The 21798-nt window shown below is 45.4% G+C and overlaps 1 protein-coding gene and 1 long non-coding RNA gene across 4 annotated transcripts in view; one reads left to right on the top strand and one right to left on the bottom strand.

Moving 5' to 3' along the window:
• Positions 1 to 21798, top strand: part of Cttnbp2nl (CTTNBP2 N-terminal like) — a 47920-nt gene that overhangs the window by 18741 nt on the left and 7381 nt on the right. For all 3 annotated transcript variants that reach the window (XM_050157535.1, XM_050157536.1, XM_050157537.1), the window contains exons 3-4: positions 563 to 670; positions 19773 to 20003. In XM_050157535.1, the coding sequence (XP_050013492.1) occupies positions 572 to 670; positions 19773 to 20003 (330 nt within the window). In that variant the 5' untranslated portion in view covers positions 563 to 571. The remainder of the gene's footprint in view (positions 1 to 562; positions 671 to 19772; positions 20004 to 21798) is intronic.
• Positions 5936 to 10234, bottom strand: LOC126510828 (uncharacterized). Its single transcript, XR_007594509.1, has 2 exons — positions 8795 to 10234; positions 5936 to 7401 (listed from the first exon to the last, which is right to left on the bottom strand). It is a non-coding gene; the product is annotated as an uncharacterized lncRNA (long non-coding RNA).

The following is a 21798-nucleotide window of genomic DNA, read 5'->3' as shown; positions in this document are numbered from 1 at the left end:
TGAAGGCGTAAGTCACGAACAAGGCCACACCAGTTTGGAGTTATGATTAATAGGGTGTTATTTATTTAAAGGGGAAAACTTACAGATCACCGTCCCAGACAACAGCCATCTGCACAACCAGGAAGGGAGTCTAGTCTCCGGCGGAGCAGGAAGTGAAGAGAGCGAGCAGAGGAAATAGCCGCTTTTTTAAAGGGAGAGAGACCACGCCCCAATGGGCTGGTATCACAGCAGCTATTGGTTGGAGGGGCGGAAGGACCTCCCGCAACAATGGTACCCAATTCTACCTCAGTTTCTAGCAGACAGAATTAGTTCCTGATCCTTTCTGAGACCCGGGTTGCAAACCAGCCTGGAAAAGGTAATGAATAATTGATGTTAGTGATGGAATCAATAATTCACAGGGGATTTTATTTTTCTCTTCCTGCTCAGTTTATGATTGACATCAGAAACCTTGGGTGTTGTTTTGGGTCGCAGCTCCCAAGGGTATATTCTGTCTTGCCTTCTTACCCTTCATTCCTGTCAAGCTCCCTCCTCTTCTGGAGACTGATTGTTGTCTTTGTTTAAGACTTTCAGGATGAATCTGGAAAAACTCAGCAAGCCTGAACTCCTGACACTGTTCAGTATTCTTGAAGGAGAACTTGAAGCAAGGGACCTCGTTATAGAAGCTTTAAAGGTATGTAGAGAGAGTGCCTGGGGATCCTGTGTTGCAGGTCATTTCTCTAGTGTATTTAAGTGGATATTGGTGTCGTTATTGGAGTGGCAGTGGAACATAGTGACAGTTGCTTTAGGCACCCACCTGTGTGTCAAGATTTTTAAGTCAAGAGTGGTGACACATACCTTTCCAGTGCTTGGGAGGCAGAGACAGGGGTATCTCTCTGAGTCTGAGGTCAGCCTGGTCTACATAGCAATTTACAGATCATCTAAGGCTACACAGACCCTGTCTCAAGAAACAAACCACTGGGCGGTGATGGTGCATGCCTTAATCCCAGCACTCGGGAAGCCGAGGCAGACAGATCTCTGTGAGTTCGAGGCCAGCCTGTCTACAAGTGCTAGTTCCAGGACAGGCACCAAAGCCACAGAGAAACCCTGTCTTGAAAAAACAAAATAAAAACAAACAAAAAAGAAAAGAAACAAACCAAGGGAGGGAAAAGTGATGAAGTTTTTCTGCCCTTAGTTTCTGCTCGGTTTCTAAACCTTGAGCCTTGCACTTCTAGTGTGTTTCGACTGTTTTTAAGTGCTGACGCCCTTTGAGAACTTGCTGAGATCTATTTCATGAGCAGTATATATGCATTCATATACTGATGCTCGGGATAAAATGTCCAGGACATCAAGGTTTCCGTAAAGCTATTGCTAGGCAGGATGTGGTTGCGAGGTGGCACATGCCTCTAATTCCAATACTCCTGAGACAAAGGCAGTTGGATCTCTTGAGTGAGTTCTAGGACAGCCAGGGCTACACAAAGAAACCCTGTCTCAAAAATTTGAAGAAAAAAAAAAAATTAGGGCTGGAGAGATGGCTCAGAGGTTAAGAGCACTGGCTGCTCTTCCAGAGGTCCTGAGTTCAATTCCCAGCAACCACATGGTGGCTCACAACCATCTGTAATGAGGTCTGGTGCCCTCTTCAGGCCTGAAAGCATACATGCAGTCAGAACACTGTAGTATACATAATCACTAAATAAGACCTTTTTTTAAAAAAAAAAAAAAAAAAAAAGAGGAAATTATTGGGTTACTTAATTTGTTATCAGTTAGAATGCAAAGGTTGGGAGAGGTGTATTAGTGAGGATAGACATCTATGGAAACTGCAGAGCCTATAGAAACCCAAGCAGATGCACCCCTTTCAACTTGAAGCTTTTTACACTTGCACGGAGGACTTTTCCGAGTATCGGTTGAATCTCAGCAGACAAGACCCCCCAAAGCCAAAGGGCAGTAACCAAAGCAGGCGAAAGTTAAGCGTGCTGAAGACAGATGACTCCCTACGAAGTGTGATTGAGTAGAACAGCGCAACTTGACAGCAAACCTGTCGTTGTCAGGTTTCGAGTGATGCTAGTTTATAAAAGCCTGCCTTTACTAGTTAGCTTGGCCTCATGACACCTTCCCGTTCCTTGTCCTTGCCTGACAATGAGGAGAATGGGAAAAGAACCGAGGACGGTCTGATCCCATTCTTAGCCCTGCTAGTACCTGTGTCCTTCATCCACCCTCATCCCCTCGGAACTGGATGCGGTGGCAGAGGAGGCCTGCAATGGAAAGGGACCGTTTCCCCGGCCTGGGAGGGCGCAGAATGGCACCTGCTGCGTGTGTCACTTCGCTGTTCGTTCCCCCTAAGCTTGACAGAGCCTGATGTAGATACCCAGTAAATATTTGCCGTAGTAATTTTTGTTGTTGAAGTTTAACTCGGGGACACGATCAGTCACTAAGCCACATCCCTAGCATCAAATATTTGTTGAGCAAATAAAATGACTGCCATTTTGATGCATTGCCTTAAGATTGCCACAGTACTCCCAGGCAAGTGTTGGAGTTAGCAGAAGCTGTTCTCTGTTCTGTGCCATAGGGTGCCTTGGCTGCTTGCTGCGCATGTTTCCTGGCGGTTTTTCTACATGTGTCTAGTTCTGTTTACTATAAGAATGGTCTGAAAAGTTGAAAGGATCCAGAGAAGCGGGAGCTGTAAGCTCTATAAGGGAGTTGTTTAGACAGCCAGGGGCATTCTCCATCTGTGTGGCCTGTAGGTGACGTAGCTGAGCTCGGCCTCCATCCAGTGTGGCTCCCCCGAGACAGGCGTCTTTAAACATCTCCTGAGTCAGAGTTATTCACAGTCGGGTTAGAGGCACAGTCCTCAACAAGATTCTTTGCTGCTGCTGTTTTGAATTTATTTGTATTTATGTGTAGGAGTGTTTTGCCTTCATGTATGTATGTGCAATGTATGTGTACCTGGGAAGCCAGAGGAGGAAATCAGATTCCCTGAAATGAGTTACAGACTTTTGTGAGCCACCATGCTCTTAACCACCTAGCCGTCTCCCTGGCCCCCTGCCAGATTCTTTACATTAAAGTGAAATCTCATTTAATCTCTGGGATCGTTTCTGTCTGTCTGTCTGTCTGTTAGGGTTCTGTAGCAATGCTAGATGTCATCTTACAGCTCTTTTGCTTAACAAATACTTGGTAGACTTTCTGAACTAACAATGATTTTCTTTTTATTATTAGTTCCTAATTCATATTCAGTGAGTTAAAAAGCTTTGGTCTTTGTTTTTTGGGTTTGGTCTTTTTTTTTTTTTGAGGGGTTTTTGTGTTTTGGAGTTGTTTTTTGGGGGGTCGTTTTATTTGTGTGTGTGTGTGTGTGTGTGTGCTCACGCGTATATACGCACGAGCACATACAAACAAGTGGAGGTCTCTGCGAGGCCAGAGGTGCTGGATCCCTTCCAGGTGGAGTTACAGGTTGCCGTGCGCTGTCTGAAATGGGTTCTGGGAACCAAACTCTGGTCCCCCTGCAAGAACAGTATGCCCACTTAACCACTGAGCCTTCTCTTACCTCTTCAGGCCACTTCCGCCCACCCCCACTCACTTTCTGACACAATCCCATTATGTAGCCTGACTGACCTAGACCTCAGGCTCCATAAAGACCCCTGCCTCTCGAGTACTGGGAATAAAGTTGTGCTCTAGAAATGGCCAGCTTGGTCTTTCTTAAGCAGCTTTGATTGCTCTTTTTTGCTTTCAAAGGGGAAGGACAGTCTTTTTTTCTACTTTAAGTTTTTGTTTCTGAACAAAACCACATGGCTACCTGTTGCTTCTTGGAGAATATCAAGTCACACAGGTTTTGTTTCTTTAGGGAACAATTGTAAATGTCCTACAGTTTGTAAAAATGAATCCCTGTCTAGAGCTGGGATTGTAAAAGTGTTAATTCACTCTTTGGAATTGTTGCCACGTGCTAGGCAGTTCCTACAGTCTCCCAGTAGTGTGCTTCTCCTGCCCATAGAAAAGCTGCCAGGCCCTTCTCTGCTGCAGCCGAAGCATGTTTGCATAAAGCCATGAAAGGCGGTGTTTCTATGGTGTAATAACCAATCTTCCTGTATGTGAACTAGTTGTTAAAAAGACCATTTATAGTGTGTTTGGTCTCAATTGAACCTCAGGTAAACATGATTTTCTGTTTAGAAGCATGTGTCAGGGAAAAACAGTCTTCATGAAAGTCACATAAACTTTTATTTTCCTGAGTGAGCACACTGTAGAAATCCCTTCAGTAGTAAAAGGAAAATTACATTATTAGAAGCCAGGGGTGGAGCTACACAATTCAGCAGGAAAGTCCCAGTTCAGTAGTTCCACGCAGACCTAGAAATAGAAAGTGCCTGCCACAGAGGAGGACAGGGGACTGCGATCATGGCCATTTAAAACTCTGGGAAACAGAATTGATCAGATTTAGAGCACACACTCCACACACATCTTCCTCTGCTACAGAGCCACACTTAGCTCTGTCCACATAGAATCTGTCTGGGGGAAAAAAGGAAAATAATAAAGACATCTTCCATCAGGTTTTGCACACGTGTGTGCACACCAGCACAGATCGGGCTCTCGTCTGATGAACTGAGAGAGAGAGACCCCGACTAGACAGGTATGACTACTTTACCCATAGTTACTATCATTACGATCCACGCTACAGAGTTTATCGGTTTAGGGCAGCATTACGTTCATAAAGCCAGCAGTGCTGATGGGATGCTGGCCTGCGGGGAAGATCCGCGCTTTTGCTTTTCAGTGGCATTTTCTGATGTTCCCAGTAGTGCTTGTCTGGAATTACTCCATCCCTGCCCTGATAACCAAATGTCTGTCTTTTGAAACAGCTGACAAAGGGTAAGGTTGACTTGGTGGCTTGGAGCAGATGGTATGTTGTAGCTTCCCCCACCCAAACCCCTACATAGTTTTGTGTTTGGAGATAGTCTTGCAATTCAGCCCAAGCTGGCCTTGAGCCTAAGACCCATCCATCCATCCATCCATCCATCCATCCATCCATCCATCCATCCATCTCTGCCAGAGTGCTGCCGTCACAGGTGTGCACTGCAGACCATTTCCACAGTCCCAGGAGATGTGTCCATCACCCCCAAGATCTTCTTTGTGCCCTTTTTTAATTCACCCTGCCTAATTCACCTCATCACTCCTGCTCCTGAATCCCTGGCCTGCTTTCTGTCCCCAGGTGTCAGTTACCTGGCTTTATGGAATCATCCAGAAGGTATTTTCTAGTTGTGGAAGAGTGAACTTGTTTGAGTTTTATATCTGCAAATGGTGTGTTTGATCAAATCTGCCTGGTTCCCTTCTGTCCAGTCCCCCCCCCCCCGTTATCTGCCCCCTCCCACATAGCTGCCTGTGCATGCATGGGCACGGGACCATCCACGGAGCCCAGGCCACGTCCCTGGAAACAGCAGACTTCCCTACTGTCCCTAACAGCCATCGGTTGCCAGTAGCTTCTCAGGTAGAGGTGGGACTTCAAGGACCTCTCGCCCATCCACACTTGGGTTTTAGCTGGCTTAATCTTATGTGAGTCTTAAGGACACAACCTCTGCCACTGTGAGTTCATGCGTGTAACAGGTACCCTGTCATGCCCAGCTACTACGGTTTCTCTGCACACATCTCCTCTTTCTGGCTCTCACAAACTGTCCAGCCTCTCTTTGTCACTGCTTTCTGAGCCTTGAGGGAAGGGAGTGTGCTCCAGATGTCCCATTTGTCCGAACATTTCACACTCTTAGTCTCTGCGTGTTGGCTAGAGCAGGTCTAGCCAGGTGCAAAAAGCAGCTTCTGTGATGATAGTTGAGAGACGCCCTAACCTATAGGTACAAAGATAAGTTAGGGGCAGCCTGTTACTATGCGTATGATTGTTTATTATCTATGCTGTTTTATGTATTGACAGTTGATTTCTCTTATGACTGAATGGTGTTTCACTATCTCTATACATACCTCATAGTTTTGGTTTGTTTTTTTTTTTTTTGATTTTCGAGACAGGGTTTCTCCGTAGCTTTTTGGTTCCTGTCCTGGAACTAGCTCTTGTAGACCAGGCTGGCCTCGAACTATAGTTTTGTTTTATACATTCATCTTAGTATCTGCATTATTCCAAACTTTGTTATTACTATAAATAAAGTCACCATGAACCTTTACATGTGAAAGGCTTTGTGTGGACACAAAGGAATGACTATATTAAATCATAGGTGTATATTTACTTTTGAGAGAGAGAGAGAACATTGTAAGTGCTGGGATTTCATTAGCCACCATGCCAAGTATCTTGTTTAATTTGTAAGAACTATCTAGGTAGTTTTCTGATGTGATAAACCATCTTATATTCCCCATCAAGAGTTGTAGTGATGCCACAGCTTCGCCAGCATTGGGTACGGCCCCCTTTTTTATTTAACCATTCTAACAGGTGTGTCATAAGTCACTTCCATTTCATTGTTATTGTTGTATGAGATTGTGTAACCCAGGCCGGCCTGGAACACACTGTATAGCTCAGGTTGACGTGGAACTCAGAGAAGCCCTGCCTCAGCTGCATGTTCCTGCACCCACACCAGGCTCTCGTTTCAGTTCTAATTTTCGTTTCTTATTGACTAGTGACATTGACTATTTAGATGTCGTCAGAGTTTTCTTCCTTAATGTTTTGAGACACTATCCAGCCCAGGTATGCCTGCAGTTTGCCCTCCTTCCACCTCAGCCTCCTGAGTACAGTCGCAAGTCAGGCTGTTCATGGAGCGGTTTCAGTGCAGTGGAAATGCTAGAAACAGCCTGGCATCTGATAGCAGGGTCTGGGCAGAACAGTACAGCGCGATCAGAGTGGACCTTCAGACTAATAAGGGAAAAGGTCTCCGTGTGTGAAAACAGAACTGTGAACATAGAAGAGTACTGGCTTGTAACTGGTGGAAACTCCCAACCAAGCCTCTCCGTTCTCCGTGGCTTGCTTCCCTGAAGGCGGTAGGAGTCCTGTACTACCCAGGGCAGGGTGAGTCAGTGAGCGTGAGTACCGATGAGCCGTCCCGGCAGAAAGAGCCAGAAGATATGAAGAGTGTTCATAAACTGCGTAACAGTTCATAAACTGTTTATAACAAGAAGCTTGTGTTCTTAAGTGATAAAACATCTGAATTTTATTCATGAAAACATTGACCCTCATCCATAACAGCCAGCTCTTAGAAGTGATTGTGGCGTCAGCTGTTCGCTGGCCCTCGGGGAGCGCAGTTCATGCTGTGAATGTGTGAGCAGTAATTACAGGCGCGGCCGTTGTCATTCAGCTCACATCTCCCTGTGGCCTCTGGGATCTGGGTATGGGGTTGGGGAGGGCCATGCCTTGGAGGAAGGGAAGGGGGTTCTGCTTGTGAAGTGTCACTTCCTTCCAGAACAGTTCTCCTCTTGGGCAGTTGGGGATGAGCTCTATTGCAGTCCCTCAGCCTGAAACTAAGACAGATAAAAAAGGAAGCAGCTTATTCCTGTTATTTTGACTTCCTGTCATTGTGTCTCCTGGCGTGTGCTGACCTCATGATTCAGGTTTAATCAGGCTATTTCTAGCTGCCCCTATAGGGAAAAGCAAGGAAAAGTATGAAAGTTTTTGTTTCAAATAAAAACGGTGCTGGGTCATGTAGTGTGTGGCTTCAGCCAGTTGTCGAAATAACTAGGAGAGGAGGAAGCCATCCTATCTGCCCGCTGACAGTCTGTGTGGAAAAAAAACACTTTACAGAACGCATTGGGGAAACCAGGGCAACTGAGATGGCTCTCAGCAGGTAAAGGTGCTCACTGCCCAACGACACAGCCTGCTGACCTGAGTTCAAGTCTCAGAACCGTGTGAAAGTGAAAGGAATAAACCAACTCCACAGAGTCTTACACATATACACGATAATAAATAAAAAAGTGGTCTTGAAAAGAAAAGCAGGACCCTTTATCATAGGGGACTAAAGAGATGGTTGAGTGGTTAAGAGTCCGTGCTGTTCTTCCAGAGAGGAGCTGAGTTAGTACCCAGCACCCACAATAAACGGCTCACAACCACTTGTAACTCCAGCTCCAGAGATTTAGCACCCTCTCCTGGACACCTCAGGCACCCGTATAGGAGTGGCATATACTCATGCAGAAGCACACGGGTACACATAATAGAAACATTAAAGTCTTTTTTTAAGGAAGGAAGAAAAGAAAAGAAATATCTCTTCTACAACACTGTCCTTTCACTGGGTGGTGGTCCACACCTCTAATCCCACCAGCACTCAGGAGGTTGAGGCAGGCAGATCTCTGAGTTCCAGGACAGCCAGCGCTACATAGAGAAACTCTGGGGCGGGGAGGTGGGGGCATTCTTCCATAGACACCCAAGGATGTTCCGTGCACCACTGTTTAACGCAGCATCAAGAACCTGTAAAGCAATAAAGCAAGGCAGCAGAACCTGGTGCACCTCACTGTGGACTATTCCTAGGTGGAGGGTTTGCACTGCCTGCCAAGCTGACCTCAACTTGGAGCAGTCTCCCTGCCTCTCCTCTCCAGTGCTGGTGTTTTAGACAGTACCCACAGGCCTAACGTGTAGTGTTTGTAAGAAAGGAAGAACTGCTGTGCACCGACTTAGATCTCTTAAGACACAGCAGGGCACCGCAGGTTAGTTAATATTAGTTTATGTAGTTTTTCTGAGTGCTGGGATGTATAGACGCCCCATATACACTTAACACGGTGCTGGGCTTGAGCTCGGCTGCGCGCATACTAGGCACGCACTCTACCAGCTGGACATCTTTCCCAGCCCTCCTCTTCCCTTTCTTCATGGCTTACTCGCCCCTTTCTTCCTCGCTTCTCTTGATGCTCCGATTTCTTCACTTACATTACTTCTTGTCCCAGGCTCAAGGCTCATTTGAACCAGTTTCTGCATTCTGCTCTTTTCTAAGCCAAAGCTCTTTGCAGCCGTCTTCATCCTGAGCCACCTGCTGTCCCCTCTGGTGACGCAGGTGTTTCAGTGTTGTTTGTAGTCCGCCTCCTGCTTCTTGCATCTCTCATTTACTATTTACCTCTCTTGCTCGACTTAAGTTCTGCCTGCTGAAAGACACGTGACTTCTAATTCCCTGCCCTCTCTGCGCTGGGGGTTGGACCCAGAACCTAGCAGGCAAACACTCTACCTCTAAACTCCAACCCCTACTGACTCCTTCTAATTAGATTACCTGAGTGCTTTACTTTTGGTGGCGGCGGCGGGTGTTGGTTTCTTGAGATAATAGGGTGTTGTGATGTGTAACTGACAGGTACCAGACACAGCAGACACCCCCCCCCCCCGCGTGCAGCTTCCCAATTCCTAGGACTTCAGGCCATTTTTAAAAAATATGTGTGGGTGTTTTGCCTACATATATGTCGTGTGTGCATTCCTAGTGCCAGTGTAGGCCAGAAGAGAGCACTAGAGTCCCCTGGAACTGAAGTCACAGACATTGTGAGCCACCGTGTAGGTGCTGGGAAGAGCAGCCTGTGCTCTCGGCTACCGAGCCATCTCTCCAGCCCCTCGTCTTCCTTTTTAATCTTCTTCCCTTGGTGCTGTTGGCACTCTTGTCTTAATCCCGCTCGGTCCCACATCGTTTCTTTTTCTTCCACGTGCCTCTTAAATGAAATGCCCTCCGTGGCTGTTTAAAATAAGATTTTCTGTGATTGTGGTGTATATTCAGAATCTGTTCTAGCACATTTCAGCACTATATCATAATAGTGTTGTGTTTGGTCCTTTAGAATTTCTGGGGGTGGTTTTGTTTTGTTGGTCGTTTTTTTGGGGGGGGATTGTTTGTTTTATAAAATTACATTTATTTAATTGTGTCTATTTCGGTGTTTGTCTTGGAACTGCAGTTACAAGTGAGTTGCCTGCTGTGTGTGCTAGGAACCCACAGCAAGCACTCTTAACCACCAAGCACGCCAGTACATTTTAAAAAGCTGAATACATTTAATGTGATTTCTCTTTTCTGTCCTCACTGGGGATTACAGCAATGTGAAGATGTGTTCATTCTGATAAGCATTGCACATCACAGCGCTCTTTGTGTTTTGTGTGTGAATCTCCCCCTTCCATGGAGAGCGAGAGCTGGCGTTTCACCTCTTCCACAGTCTCTAAAGCCCTCACAAGTGCTCATCTTGTGAAGTTCAGGCCCGTGAAGTCTTCCTTGAGCATTGCCAGTTCTCGAGAATGGGTGCCATTTATTAATGTTTTTTAGGAGAGGCCTAGCTTTAATAAAGTAATTTCATAATCCTCACTGTTAGAATTCCCATCCAGTCATGTTATTTACTTCTCTGGGAACAGCCTGTTCTTCAGACAGGAAGTCATGGCTTTGTTTTTGCTTTCATATTTGTATAAAGGATACCAAGTGACTGGCTGTCACCTCTGTCTACTGTTGTATTCGTATAATTAATAAAGCAAATTTTCCTATTTTAATTTTAAAATAAAAAAATACTTAACATGTATGGGTCTTTGCCTACATATATGCATGTAATGCCAGGGAAGCCGGAAGAAGGCGTAGTAACTCCCCCAGAGCTTGAGTTAGAAGCAGCTGCCGTTTGGGTGCTAGCAGGAGAACTCGGGTACTCCTGAAGAGCAGCCAGTGACTGAGCCTTCTCTGCAGCCCCCAGTTTTGTCCTGGTATCCTTTCTAGTCAAGGTCAGGTGGTCTGCTTTCCCCAGCTGGACAATGGTTAGAGGTTTGTATCAGAAGAAAATCAAAGGCTGCGTCCTTTCCCTTCACCCTCACCCTACTGTGAAATGGAGCCCCAGCCTCACAAATGCTAGCAGCCCTCCCTCCCACTGAGATTACTCGAGCCCTCAGTACTAAATAGTGTGGTGTTGCTGGCGAAGTCTCCTAGATACTCAATAGAAAGTCTATTTCCCAGACTGTCGCACCGAGGGCTTTGATGAGCATCTGTCTGAATTGCAGGTGCTCTCTTTCAGAATGCATATTTCTCCTCTGGACTTCATTTTATTGGGGATTTGTTTTACTTTGTTTTGTGTGTGGTGGGAGCGCTATTTGAGACAGGGTCTCACTTTGTAGCTCTGGATGTTCTGGGACTCACTTTGTAGACCAGGCTAGCCTCAGATTCACAGAGCTCTGCCTGTGCCCCCGGTGCCCAACTGGGAATTGGTTTTTCAAGGTTTTTGGGTTTAGTGTTTTGTTTTGTTTTTATGGCTTTTACAAAATTGTTTGTCATCTTTCTTTTCTTTGTTTTCGAAATTAACCCTCCTTTAAATTTTTTATTAAACTTATTTTTAAGTTATGTATACACACACACAAATCTAAAACAAAAAGTTAGTGCAAACTAACTTCAGGCTGGAGTGATAGCTCAGCAGTTAAGAGTGCACACATACTGCTCTTCCAGAGGACTCAAGTTCAATTCCCAACACCCTCAGCAGGCAGCTCACAGCCTATAACTCCAGCCCCAAAGGATCGAATGCCTCCTGGAACACGTACTCGTGTGTACATGCAAAGACACAGACACATAATCAAAAGTAAAAATAAATCATTTTTTAAAAGCTTAGCTTCAGACTTAACATTTAAAAGGAGTTCACGTGTGGTGGTAGCTCCGTGGTGGCGTAAGCTTGGTGCACTTAGTCACCAGCACTGAAAGAGAAGCGTGCTGTGTGAGCGAGGAGGAACCCTCTTCTAGCTGGGTGACTGGAAGGGAGGACTGGAGCTCTGAGTGGAATGTGATGTTTATTTCTTTATTTTGAAGCAGAGTCTCACTGTGTACCATTGGCTGGCTTAGAACTCATAGAAAACCCCTGGCCCCTGAATACTGGGATTAACAGTGTGTGCCACCACACCAGGCTTTTATGCACTAATACTCCTGAATCAAATCACATGCATGTAGTCATGCAGCCTGGCCAGCACGGTGAGGAGGTCAGAGGAGAGGACAGCATTGATTCTTTTCTTCTACTCCGTAGGTCCCAAGGACCAAGCTCAGGTTGTCAGTGTTGGTGTTGGTTGTAAGAACCTGCACTCACTGAGCCCTGTAGCTTTCCATACACAGTGAGTAAAAGAGCCTGTGTACATTGCTAGTAGAACGGTGTTTGGGTTTACAGGATTAATTTAAGGTGTCACACGACGTCTGTGGGTTAGTCCCACTGTGTAGCACTCTAGAGGGAGTTTGGGGTCATGTACGCCCCGCCATCCCCACCACCTTACCGTATTTCCTGTGATTCATTCAGTCACTGATTGTCCCATTTATCTGCCAGAACCCACCCACTTCCAGGGTCGGCCTTTTCCTTCCTATTCCTTATGAGTTTAAAGTCTGTGTCTTAGAAAATTCTTATCAAATAAACTGTAGTCGGTGTTCCTCTAAACATGAGTGATGCTCTTTAGAAAACTGCTGTTCCTTGCAGATGTTGAGTCTGTCCTTAAAAATCCAGCAGCTTCTCACCGCCTTGAAGACCAAGGACTGTGCCTCACGTGGTCATATCAGTCTTCCCCTGTCACTGCCCGCATCACAGCACGTGCACTGCCCTGCAAACATGTCGTGCTCACCAAATGCATGTGTGCTGGGGACTGTCCCCAGACTCCAGAATGTTTTGGTTATCTGGTTTTTGTTTCTTTCTTTTGTATATTATATATTTGATCTACAGCCACGTCTTTTAGTTTGTAGACTTTCGTAGCATTTGTTACAGTAAAATAGTACTGCTGATCACTTTCTGTAATACAGTTTGTGTGTTTCTTTTACCTTACATTGTTGAAAAGCAGACTCTGGAGTCAGCCTTCTGCGAGTCTTCGTTCTCTTCCGGTGTCATTTACAATAGAGACATAACTACAAAGTAGATTCTGTATTGTGACTGGGGTTACATGTGGGGAGAAAGTCCTTGAAGTAACCCTCACTACCTACTCTGAGCGCTCTGCAGTGGTTTCTCTTCTGGTTTTTTAGGCAGGGAGGAGGGGCGGAGATGAACTCTGTACTGTGCAAACTTTCAGCTCCCCTTATTTCGCCAGTTAGGACCTAATCAACTGAAACCCATTCCTATAGGTTCTGGGGAGCGTCAGCTTACCAGCCAGCATGGTCAGTGCCGCTTCCTCTTCTTATTCACTACGAGTGAGAAAGCTGTATGCTGCTATTTAGCTTCTCCTAAGAAGAACTGGAAACAATAGCGACATCTAAGAGGAATATTGTGCTGGACATGGTGGCGCACACCTATAGTCCCAGCACTCGGAGGCCAAGGCAGGAGGCTCTCACATTCTAGACCAGCCTGAGCCACATTGCTAGGTCTGGCTCAAGCAAAGAGAAAAGAGAAATATTGTTAGGATTAAGTTGGAGATATGAAAGCTCAGCACACTGCTCTCAGGGAATAAGCATTTAGTTGTTGGATTCCCTGTTGTTTCTGCTGCCACTGTTGAGATTACTTTGGGCGTCCAGCAAAATGGCTCAGAGAATAAGGTGTTTGTCACCAATCCTGGTGACCTCAGTTCAATCCTTGGGCCCCACATGGTAGAAAGATAGAGAAAACTGACCACTGCAGGTTGTCCTCTGACAAGCTCTGTGTGACATATGAACTCGCACTCACGTGTGTGCATGCGTGTGTGCTTCCTCATAAACATAGAACACAGGGGCAGGCTGCTGAATTCGGTAGATACTAGTCAGGACAGTGAGATCCTACTGTAGATGGTGCAGAAACATGGCCTGGCCACAGCAGGTGCTGGGTGAGACCTGAGTGTGTCCACGGTGCTGATGAAGGGATAATGTGGTGGACCCACACTAGAAGTTGATTGGGAAGTGGTCATAGACTTAGCGGGTAACTAGCTCTAATTACAAAAGAAACAAAGCCTTTCATCTACTGACAGCTCTTACTCCACTGTCCATAGCAGCTTTATTCGCAGAAGAACCCAACTTGGTAGAATCAGATGTCAACCGAGAGAATAAATAAATGCAGTATACTCACACAGCACATGATTAAAAAGGACAAATCACCAACATGCCACTGATGAGCTTGAGCTTCATTACAGTGAGAACAGAAAAGGCCAGACACGAAAGAATGTACTGTGTGCCGCTGTTTAGATGGAGCTGTGGACGTGACAAAACTAAAAAGTGGTGGAACCAACAGGTTGTCTCTGGAAGGAGGGAGACTTCTGGCTGGAAGGGGGCATGTAGTAACGTTCTGTTGAGATTAAGAACCGTCTGTGATTTAACAGGGACGTGGGTATCGGGATGCGTACATTTCTGTGGCATCTGCACATGGAACGACATGGGAGTGGGTGTACCCGATGTCTCATCTGACCCCCTCCACCTCATCCCCAGGGACAGGATCTCTCCCCAGGGTTATCTGACAGTCAGTAAGCTTCAGAGACCCCTGTGTCCACCCACTCGCACCCTCCCAGGTCTTCATGCATGGCTTGCACGGGAAGCCCTACCATCCCCAGAGCCATCTCTCCAGCTCTGCACTGAGCCCTACCACATGCAGGAATTCCTATTTCTGTCTGTGGCCAGTGCGGTTTCAATGTGTGATTTTAAGCAGCCGTTGACTCTTGTTGTGTTGAGGGATGTGTGGTCACCTGGCAAACTGGAGTTGTAGCCCAGCCAGTTGCCGAGGAGGTTCTGGGTCCATGTGAGCTGGTGGTCAGGGGAGAGGCTCTGGGCGTGTGCCAGCGAGAACAAACGGGAAATCTCTAACTTATTCAGTTAGAGAACATAAAACTTATGGGAAAGGTAAAGTAGGGTTTTTTGTTTTGTTTTTTATAAATTTTTTTATTGATTTTTATTGAGCACTACATTTTTCTCTGCTCCTCTCCCTACCTCTTCCCTCCTCTTCAATTCTCCCCCAAGGTCCCCATGCTCCCAATTTACTCAGGAGATCTTGTCTTTTTACACTTTCTACCTCCCATGTAGATTAGATCCATGTAAGTCTCTCTTAGTCTCTTCATTGTCGTCTAAGTTATCTGGGGTTGTGGTTTGTAGGCTGGCTTTCTTTGCTTTATGAGTGAGTACCATCTCTATGAGTGAGTACATGTGATAATTTTTTTCTGTGTCTGGGTTACCTCACTCAAAATAATGTTTTCTAGCTCCATCCATTTTCCTGCAAAATTCAAGATTTTTTTTTTTTTTTTTTTTTTTTTTTTTCTGTGTAGTACTCCATTGTGTAAATGTACCACATTTTCCTTATCCATTCTTTGGTCGAGGGGCATTTAGGTTGTTTCCAGGTTCTGGCTATGACAAACAGCTGCTATGAACATAGTTGAGCACATGTCCTTGTGGCACGATTGAGCATCCTTTGGATATATACCCAAAAGTGGTATTACTGGGTCTTGAGGAAGGTTGTTTCCTAATTTTCTGAGAAATCACCACACTGACATCCAAAGGGGTTGTACAGCTTGCACTCTCACCAGCAATGCAGAAGTGTTCCCTTTTTCCCACAGCCTCTACAGCATAAGTTGTCATCAGTGTTTTTGATCTTGGCCATTCTTACAGGTGTAAGATGGAATCTCAGAATTGTTTTGATTTGCATTTCTCTGATGACTAAGGATGTTGAACATTTCCTTAAGTGTCTTTCAGTCGTTTTAGATTCCTCTGTTGAGAGTTCTCTGTTTAGGTCTGTACTCTATTTTTTTTGATTGGATTATGTGTTCTTTTGGTGTCCAATTTCTTGAGCTCTTTGTATATTTTAGAGATCAAACCTGTGTCTGATGTGGGTTAGTGAAGATCTTTTCCCATTCTGTAGGCTGTCGTTTTGTCTTGTTGACCGTTTCCTTTGCTTTACAGAAGCTTTTCAGTTTTAGGAGGTCCCATTTATTAATTGTTTCTCTCAGTGTCTGTGCTGCTGGGGTTCTATTTAGGAAGTGGTTCCCTGTGCCAATGCATTCAAGTGTACTTCCTACTTTGTCTTCTATAAGGTTCAGTGTGGCTGCTTTATGTTGAGGTCTTTGATCCATTTGGACTTGAGTTTTGTGCATGGTGATAGATATGGGTCTATTTTCATTTTTCTACATGTTGATATCTAGTTATGCCAGCACCACTTGTTAAATATGCTTTCTTTTTTCCATTTGATATTTTTTGCTTCTTTGTCATAAAGTAGTTTTTTTAATGTATGTTAAAATTCTTGATTTATGTTTGGGAGTATTTGCCCTTTATTGGTTCTTTCTTTTCTAATGAATTCCCATACATGTTTTCTTCCCCACATCAAAAAGGTGAGCATATGGATCCGGGCCAGAAAGTCCATACCCCTCCCATCAGCCTCATTCCTGGAGGGGAGGGACCCGACCGCAGGACGGACATAGCCCACGTTTCCTTTGGTTTCATCAAAACTTTTCACAGACTTTGAAATTTGGGTGTTGACACTGCTCTGTGCAGCCACACTTAGAGCTACTTAGATTAAATCCACTCTTAGTCCTGAGCAGAATTTAGAACACTTTAGTCAAACAATAATAAATAGTCGTCTGTCCTTATGTAAATAATTGCTTTCATAAACATCTGTGCCTGAAGATTGCTTTGAGGGGTGTTTGAAGTCCATTGTACTTCAAAGGCCGCTGATAACACTTTTTTATTGGGGGGGGGGGTACATGCCACAGCACTCTCGTAGACTTATAGGAGTTGGCTCTCAGAGGCCCTAAGGATGAAATTGAGGTCATAAGCGTGGCAGCAAGTGCCTTTACCAGCTAAGCCATTTATCTGCCTAGTTGTTAGTCTGTTATGCTTTATTTTGAGACAGGACCTCACGTAGCCCAGGCTGGCCCCAAACTTGATATTTAGCTGGAAATGACCTTGAATTTCTGGTCCACCACCTTCACTTCCTAAGAACTGGGACTTCAGACACTTACGCACTTTCATGCTGTGCTGGGGGTGGAACCTGGGACTTCGTGCCTGCTAGGCCAGCACCCTGCCAGCCAAGCTCTCCCAGACTAACTCTTTACCTTTAGATTTGTCCAAAGACTATAGGGACTGACTTCCCGCTTGAGACTGGACTATTCATACTCCTGGGTCTTCCACACATGATACTAGGAAGGCAGCTGGACTGTGTGTACTCCTGTGTCTTCCACACATTATACTAGGAAGGTAGAAGAGGAAAGAAACTACTTTTATTCTTGGGGTCCGGGGATGCTTGAAACAAAATCTTCCTTTGTGGCTCAGGCTGGCTTGAAACTCTCAGTTCTCCTGCTTTGGTCTGAGTGCCTGGCTTTCTCTTTGAAGTCAGTGATAACACAGCTGGGGCTTTGGAGACTAAGTATGGCAGGCTCCAGGGCTGTTCTGTGATGTTATTTTAAGCCTTCTCTTGTGATGTGTTTCCTCCAGCCTGTGAAGTGAAAAGAAATGAGTAATAGATGGCCAGTGTGTTCTGTCTGTTGATAACACCCCTGCCGCCGAAGATGGCCAGTATGTTCTGTCTGTTGATAACACCCTTGTCGCCAAGTCTGTCTGGCAAGTCAATTATTTTCCTCGTCTCTGAAATTAAAGGCCAGTGTGGTTTCTGAAAATGTAGGAATTACTGTTCACCTAGAGTTTATATTGTCACTTAAAGCAAAGTAAAAATGATGAAACAGGAAATTGACTGATTTTAGCTTTATCACTAAATTTCTCCAAAACTCAAACCCAAGATCACATCCCGCCCCTCGTGTACTTGCGGGCCTTACAATTATATTTTTTAATAGCTGAAATGTCATTAAAATATTAAAGCTCAGTGTTGCCAGTTTGGGCCTTCAAACTTCACCCTGAAATGTAGCGTTAGCGGCCGGCACACATCTCGTCCCCTGTCTGTGGCCAGCCTCTGAGGAGTCCCTGCTCCCTGGGCAGTGAGCACTGCCTCCTGCTGCTCTTCCCTGTGTGGTCCCATCTGGGACGTCCCAAGGTGGTGTTGCACTCCTGAGACGTTGGTCTGGATCAGCTGCATGCTGTGCACTGTGAGAAGCTGGCACTTCAGCTCAAGATCCTGATCTAGAACCACCCAGTTCACCCCTCACCCTAGAATCCTAACCAGCGGATGCCATGTGAGATAAAATGAGTATTATCTAAGTTGCTGATTTGGGGGGCTGTTTGTTATGCAGCAACAGATAACCAGCACGTACCCCCATAAAAGTTACTTTCATTATTTAAGTTTTAGCATTTGGTTTTGCTTCTCACTGTATTTACAGTTAAACTTGTAGCCCATAAATTGGTTGAAAACTGTATTGTCTCCCATTTTCTAGGTGCTCGGTATCATAAATACAGCCTTCAAGTTGAGCTTTTCTGTGTTTGGCCCTGTGGTAGAATTGCTGTGTGACTGGAGTCTGTCCACGGCGCCCTTTCACTAACAGGTGAAGCCATCTGTGTGGATTGTAATCACCGTGCAGGTGACTGGAACTGCTCCGCAGTACTCGGAGAGAAAGCAGACAGCCAGACAGCTGTTCTCGGGCCGAGGCTCACCAGAGACGCTCCCATTACTTGGGACTCTGGTGCTTATTAATTATATGGATAATCACTATGTGGGTTTTAAAGTCATGTTTTTAGGATTAGTTAACTATATACTCAAACCTGACAGACAGCTTCTCAGCAGAACTGATGTCGAGGTCACCAGTTGTTCTGTGGCCAGAGGAGAAGCTGCAGCTTCTCCCATCCCATTTTCTCCATGGTGTTTTGAAAAGAAAAGGTTACTAAAAATTTTTTTTTTTTAATTCCAGCTTATTTTATTTCTTTTGCCCTACCAGATCAATCTCAGTGATGGTGGTTGTCCATTTATCACACTGATGATGCAGCCATGGTTACATCAGTAACCAGAAGTGTGGCCAGGACAGGAGCTATAGGAGACTCTAGGTTTCCTCGGGCTGAGAGGAAAGAGAAAGAATAAAGAAAATGAAAGAAGATGGGAGGACTTTGGTTTTAGGCCTGGTGTGACAGTTCATGCCTGTAAATCCAGCCAGAATTCAAGACCAACCTCCTCCTCAACTAAGGACCTCCATGTACACATGGTGATTTTTAAAAAAGAAAGAATATTTTCAATTTAATTAAATTTCTGTTTCTGTCATGTAAATATCATTGAACTACTCCAGTCTTGTGGTGGCAGGACAGCTTGTTTTAGACAGGGTCTTGCTGTCTGCCTACATGTAGTGCTTGTTGCTTCCCCCATGTAATCCTTAAAGCTGCCCCGAGCAGCAGTACCACAAGAAGGACACAGAAGTGTCTTCCCAAGCGCTTGTTGTCCTTAGATGGCTGCCTGCTCAGAGGAACAGAAAAAACTAAGAAGACTAAGGGAGCTAGAGGCTGATGGGAGATTGAAAAAGGGGTAGAATTTAGTGGCAGGCAGAAGGGGTTTTTGTCTTCAGCTGTGGTTGTGCAAACCCCCTCCCCCCATTGTCCCATCAACAGTGCAGTCGAGTTCTCTCTGCAGATTGCAAGGAGTCCTGGACTCTCTCCTATGTTCAGACTTGCATCCTCTGCGCTCCTGCCGGCTCCCTGTTGTCTCCAAGTTATAAACTCATAAAATCATCGCGCTTAGTACTTTAACAGAAGGAAGATGGGATACACCTGAAGGTAACACGGACAGGTGCATGCAGAGTCTGTGAGCCTGCTTCCAGACAGAGTCTTTGGAGGCAGGCTAGCTGGGTAACCATCCTCTTTGTAATGGTTTTCTCATCAGCAAAATGGAGATGACTAGCAATTTGGGACTATAAAAGTTCCCGAGTTAATATGGCCGTACCTGTTTGGATCATGTCTGATACCAGGTCAGCTCCCTGTAATCATTCGCTTGTTCGTGTTATCACACTGCTCACCTCCGCAGTTGCCTGTCTTTGTGGCTCCTCCTGATTTGTAGTCAGGCTTCCACTAATGTTACCACCTTTAATACATCCTGAGCACAGGCCTCAGTCTAATGATTTTGTCTTGTTCTTTGTTCTTTCTTATTCTCAGGCCCAACACAGAGATACTTTCATTGAAGAACGCTATGGAAAATATAACATCAGTGACCCTCTAATGGCTCTTCAGAGAGATTTTGAAACACTAAAGGAAAAGAATGATAGTGAGAAGCAGCCAGTGTGCACAAACCCCCTCTCTATCCTTAAGGTGGTGATGAAGCAATGCAAGAACATGCAGGAGCGCATGCTGTCCCAGCTGGCTGCTGCCGAGAGCAGGCACCGAAAGGTAGGCTCGCCCATCGGCAGGTGTGTGCTTCGGGAATCCTCAGAGGCCTCTGGAAATAATGCCTCCTATCCTGTCCGCCACCAGGTTTCATGGGACTCTGATGGGGCAGTGGACCTCCTAGGTATAAAGAGGTCTTTCAGTGACACGGGAGCCGGGGGAGCACAAAGGGAGCACAGATGGTTGCACGGGTTCAGTTTAAGGACTGGGCAGACATTCCTGCAGGAGACATTCCTTCTTGTATGGCACTCCAGAACACTCGGTGCATTTTATTTTCACATCCCAATCTCCCAAACTTTGGCGACAGTGAGTGTTTGACCAAGCTTGTAGCTGAACAGAGCGTTCTCTGTTTGCTTACTTAAGTGATTAATAAAGAGTATTTAGGGAAGAAAGAGGATAAATCTACCTGATTGCAGCCATGCAGGCATGGAGATTGTTAGCCGTGAACAGCTCCTAGGATGCTTGCTTTTAAGCTTTTCCTGTACTGGGTGGAGGGCAGGCGCTCTGTTCTGTCTGATAGCTCAGAAGGAAGGGCAAGCCTGTGCTCCTCACGTGCTTCATCTTCAGAGTTTTAGTGTGGGTACATTTGTTTCTCAGCTTGTCGTTCGCTGCTCAGTTTTGGCCTGCAGACGATGTTTGGCAAGAATCTCCATTAAAAAAACAAACTAGCAGTTTAGATTTGGACCTACAGAGATAGGCATCAGCAGTGTTTTGTAGGAGACATTTTAACCAGAAAAATGAGGTCGGCAGCTTCAGACTTTGTGGACATTAGTTCGTTCCCATGGTTCTCTCCACAAGAGCTCACTGCTAAAGCCATATCTGAGGGGTTGTCCCCAGGCTGGGTCTTCCTGCCTGTCAGTCTTCGTCTTTCTCCATTGAGTCCAAAGGATCGGTCCTTAATCATGGGTAGGCCACAGATATCCCCTAAAATACATAAAATATCAGAAGTGTACGCATTTTTATGGAAAGTGTATTTTTTTACTTTGAGTCAAATTCCCAAAGTTGCCTAAGATCTTTTGAGTCTAACCTAGAATGTGTCATCTAGAACATTCCTGGCAGTGTGTTGAAATGTGGCCCAAGTTGGGACTTTCACATGATGAAGATAAAAAATATCTTCATCAGATCCTCAAGTGGTGAGCAGGCCTTATTCCCACTTCATCCAGGAAGTGACTGAACTATTCCGAATGACATAGTGTCATGGAAGGTGTAGTACAGTTTCAGGTCTAGGTGACTGGAGAGAGTAGAAAGTTAAAAATAACTGAAAATTCCCTAGTATACTGTTACAGTGTGGAATGTAAGTAGCATTAAATTTTTGAAAACAAGTGATTTGCCTGTTCAGTTTGGTTTTTTGAGACAGGGTTCTTTCTAACCCAGGCTGGCCTCCAGCTCTCAGTGTGTCACCATGCCATGTGGGAAGGTTGCATCGCCTACCCAACAGAGTACCTGTCTGCTCCTGGGAATGTTACCAAGTAGGGCACTTAATTTCCCAGAAATCAATTAGCTCTTCGAGGTCTATAGTAAGAGAAAGCTTATAGTCTGACCTCGCAGAAGGTTCCCTGTGTTTGCCCTTCGCTGTGGCGTGGCTGTTAACTGACCCTTCACCTCTGGAAAGATTGGGATCCACACAGCGATGATGCGCTCACTGCTTGTAATGGAAGCAGAGTTCCTTAGTCACCTCTTCCCTTGCCCAGCCCCCACGTGGATTTGTGGGTCGTGTAGCCCTCACTAGGTTTGAACTCATATGGAGGTAAAGATGACCTTCAGCTCTAGCTCCCAAGCACTGGGGTTACAGATATAT

The sequence above is a fragment of the Alexandromys fortis genome, unplaced genomic scaffold (assembly GCF_014885135.2).
Source record: "Alexandromys fortis isolate MF-2015 unplaced genomic scaffold, M_Fortis_MF-2015_v1.1 scaffold_78, whole genome shotgun sequence".
Classification (NCBI taxonomy): domain Eukaryota; kingdom Metazoa; phylum Chordata; class Mammalia; order Rodentia; family Cricetidae; genus Alexandromys; species Alexandromys fortis.
The sequence above is the reverse complement of the archived record's forward strand: the minus strand, read 5'-3'. Positions and strand labels throughout refer to the sequence as shown.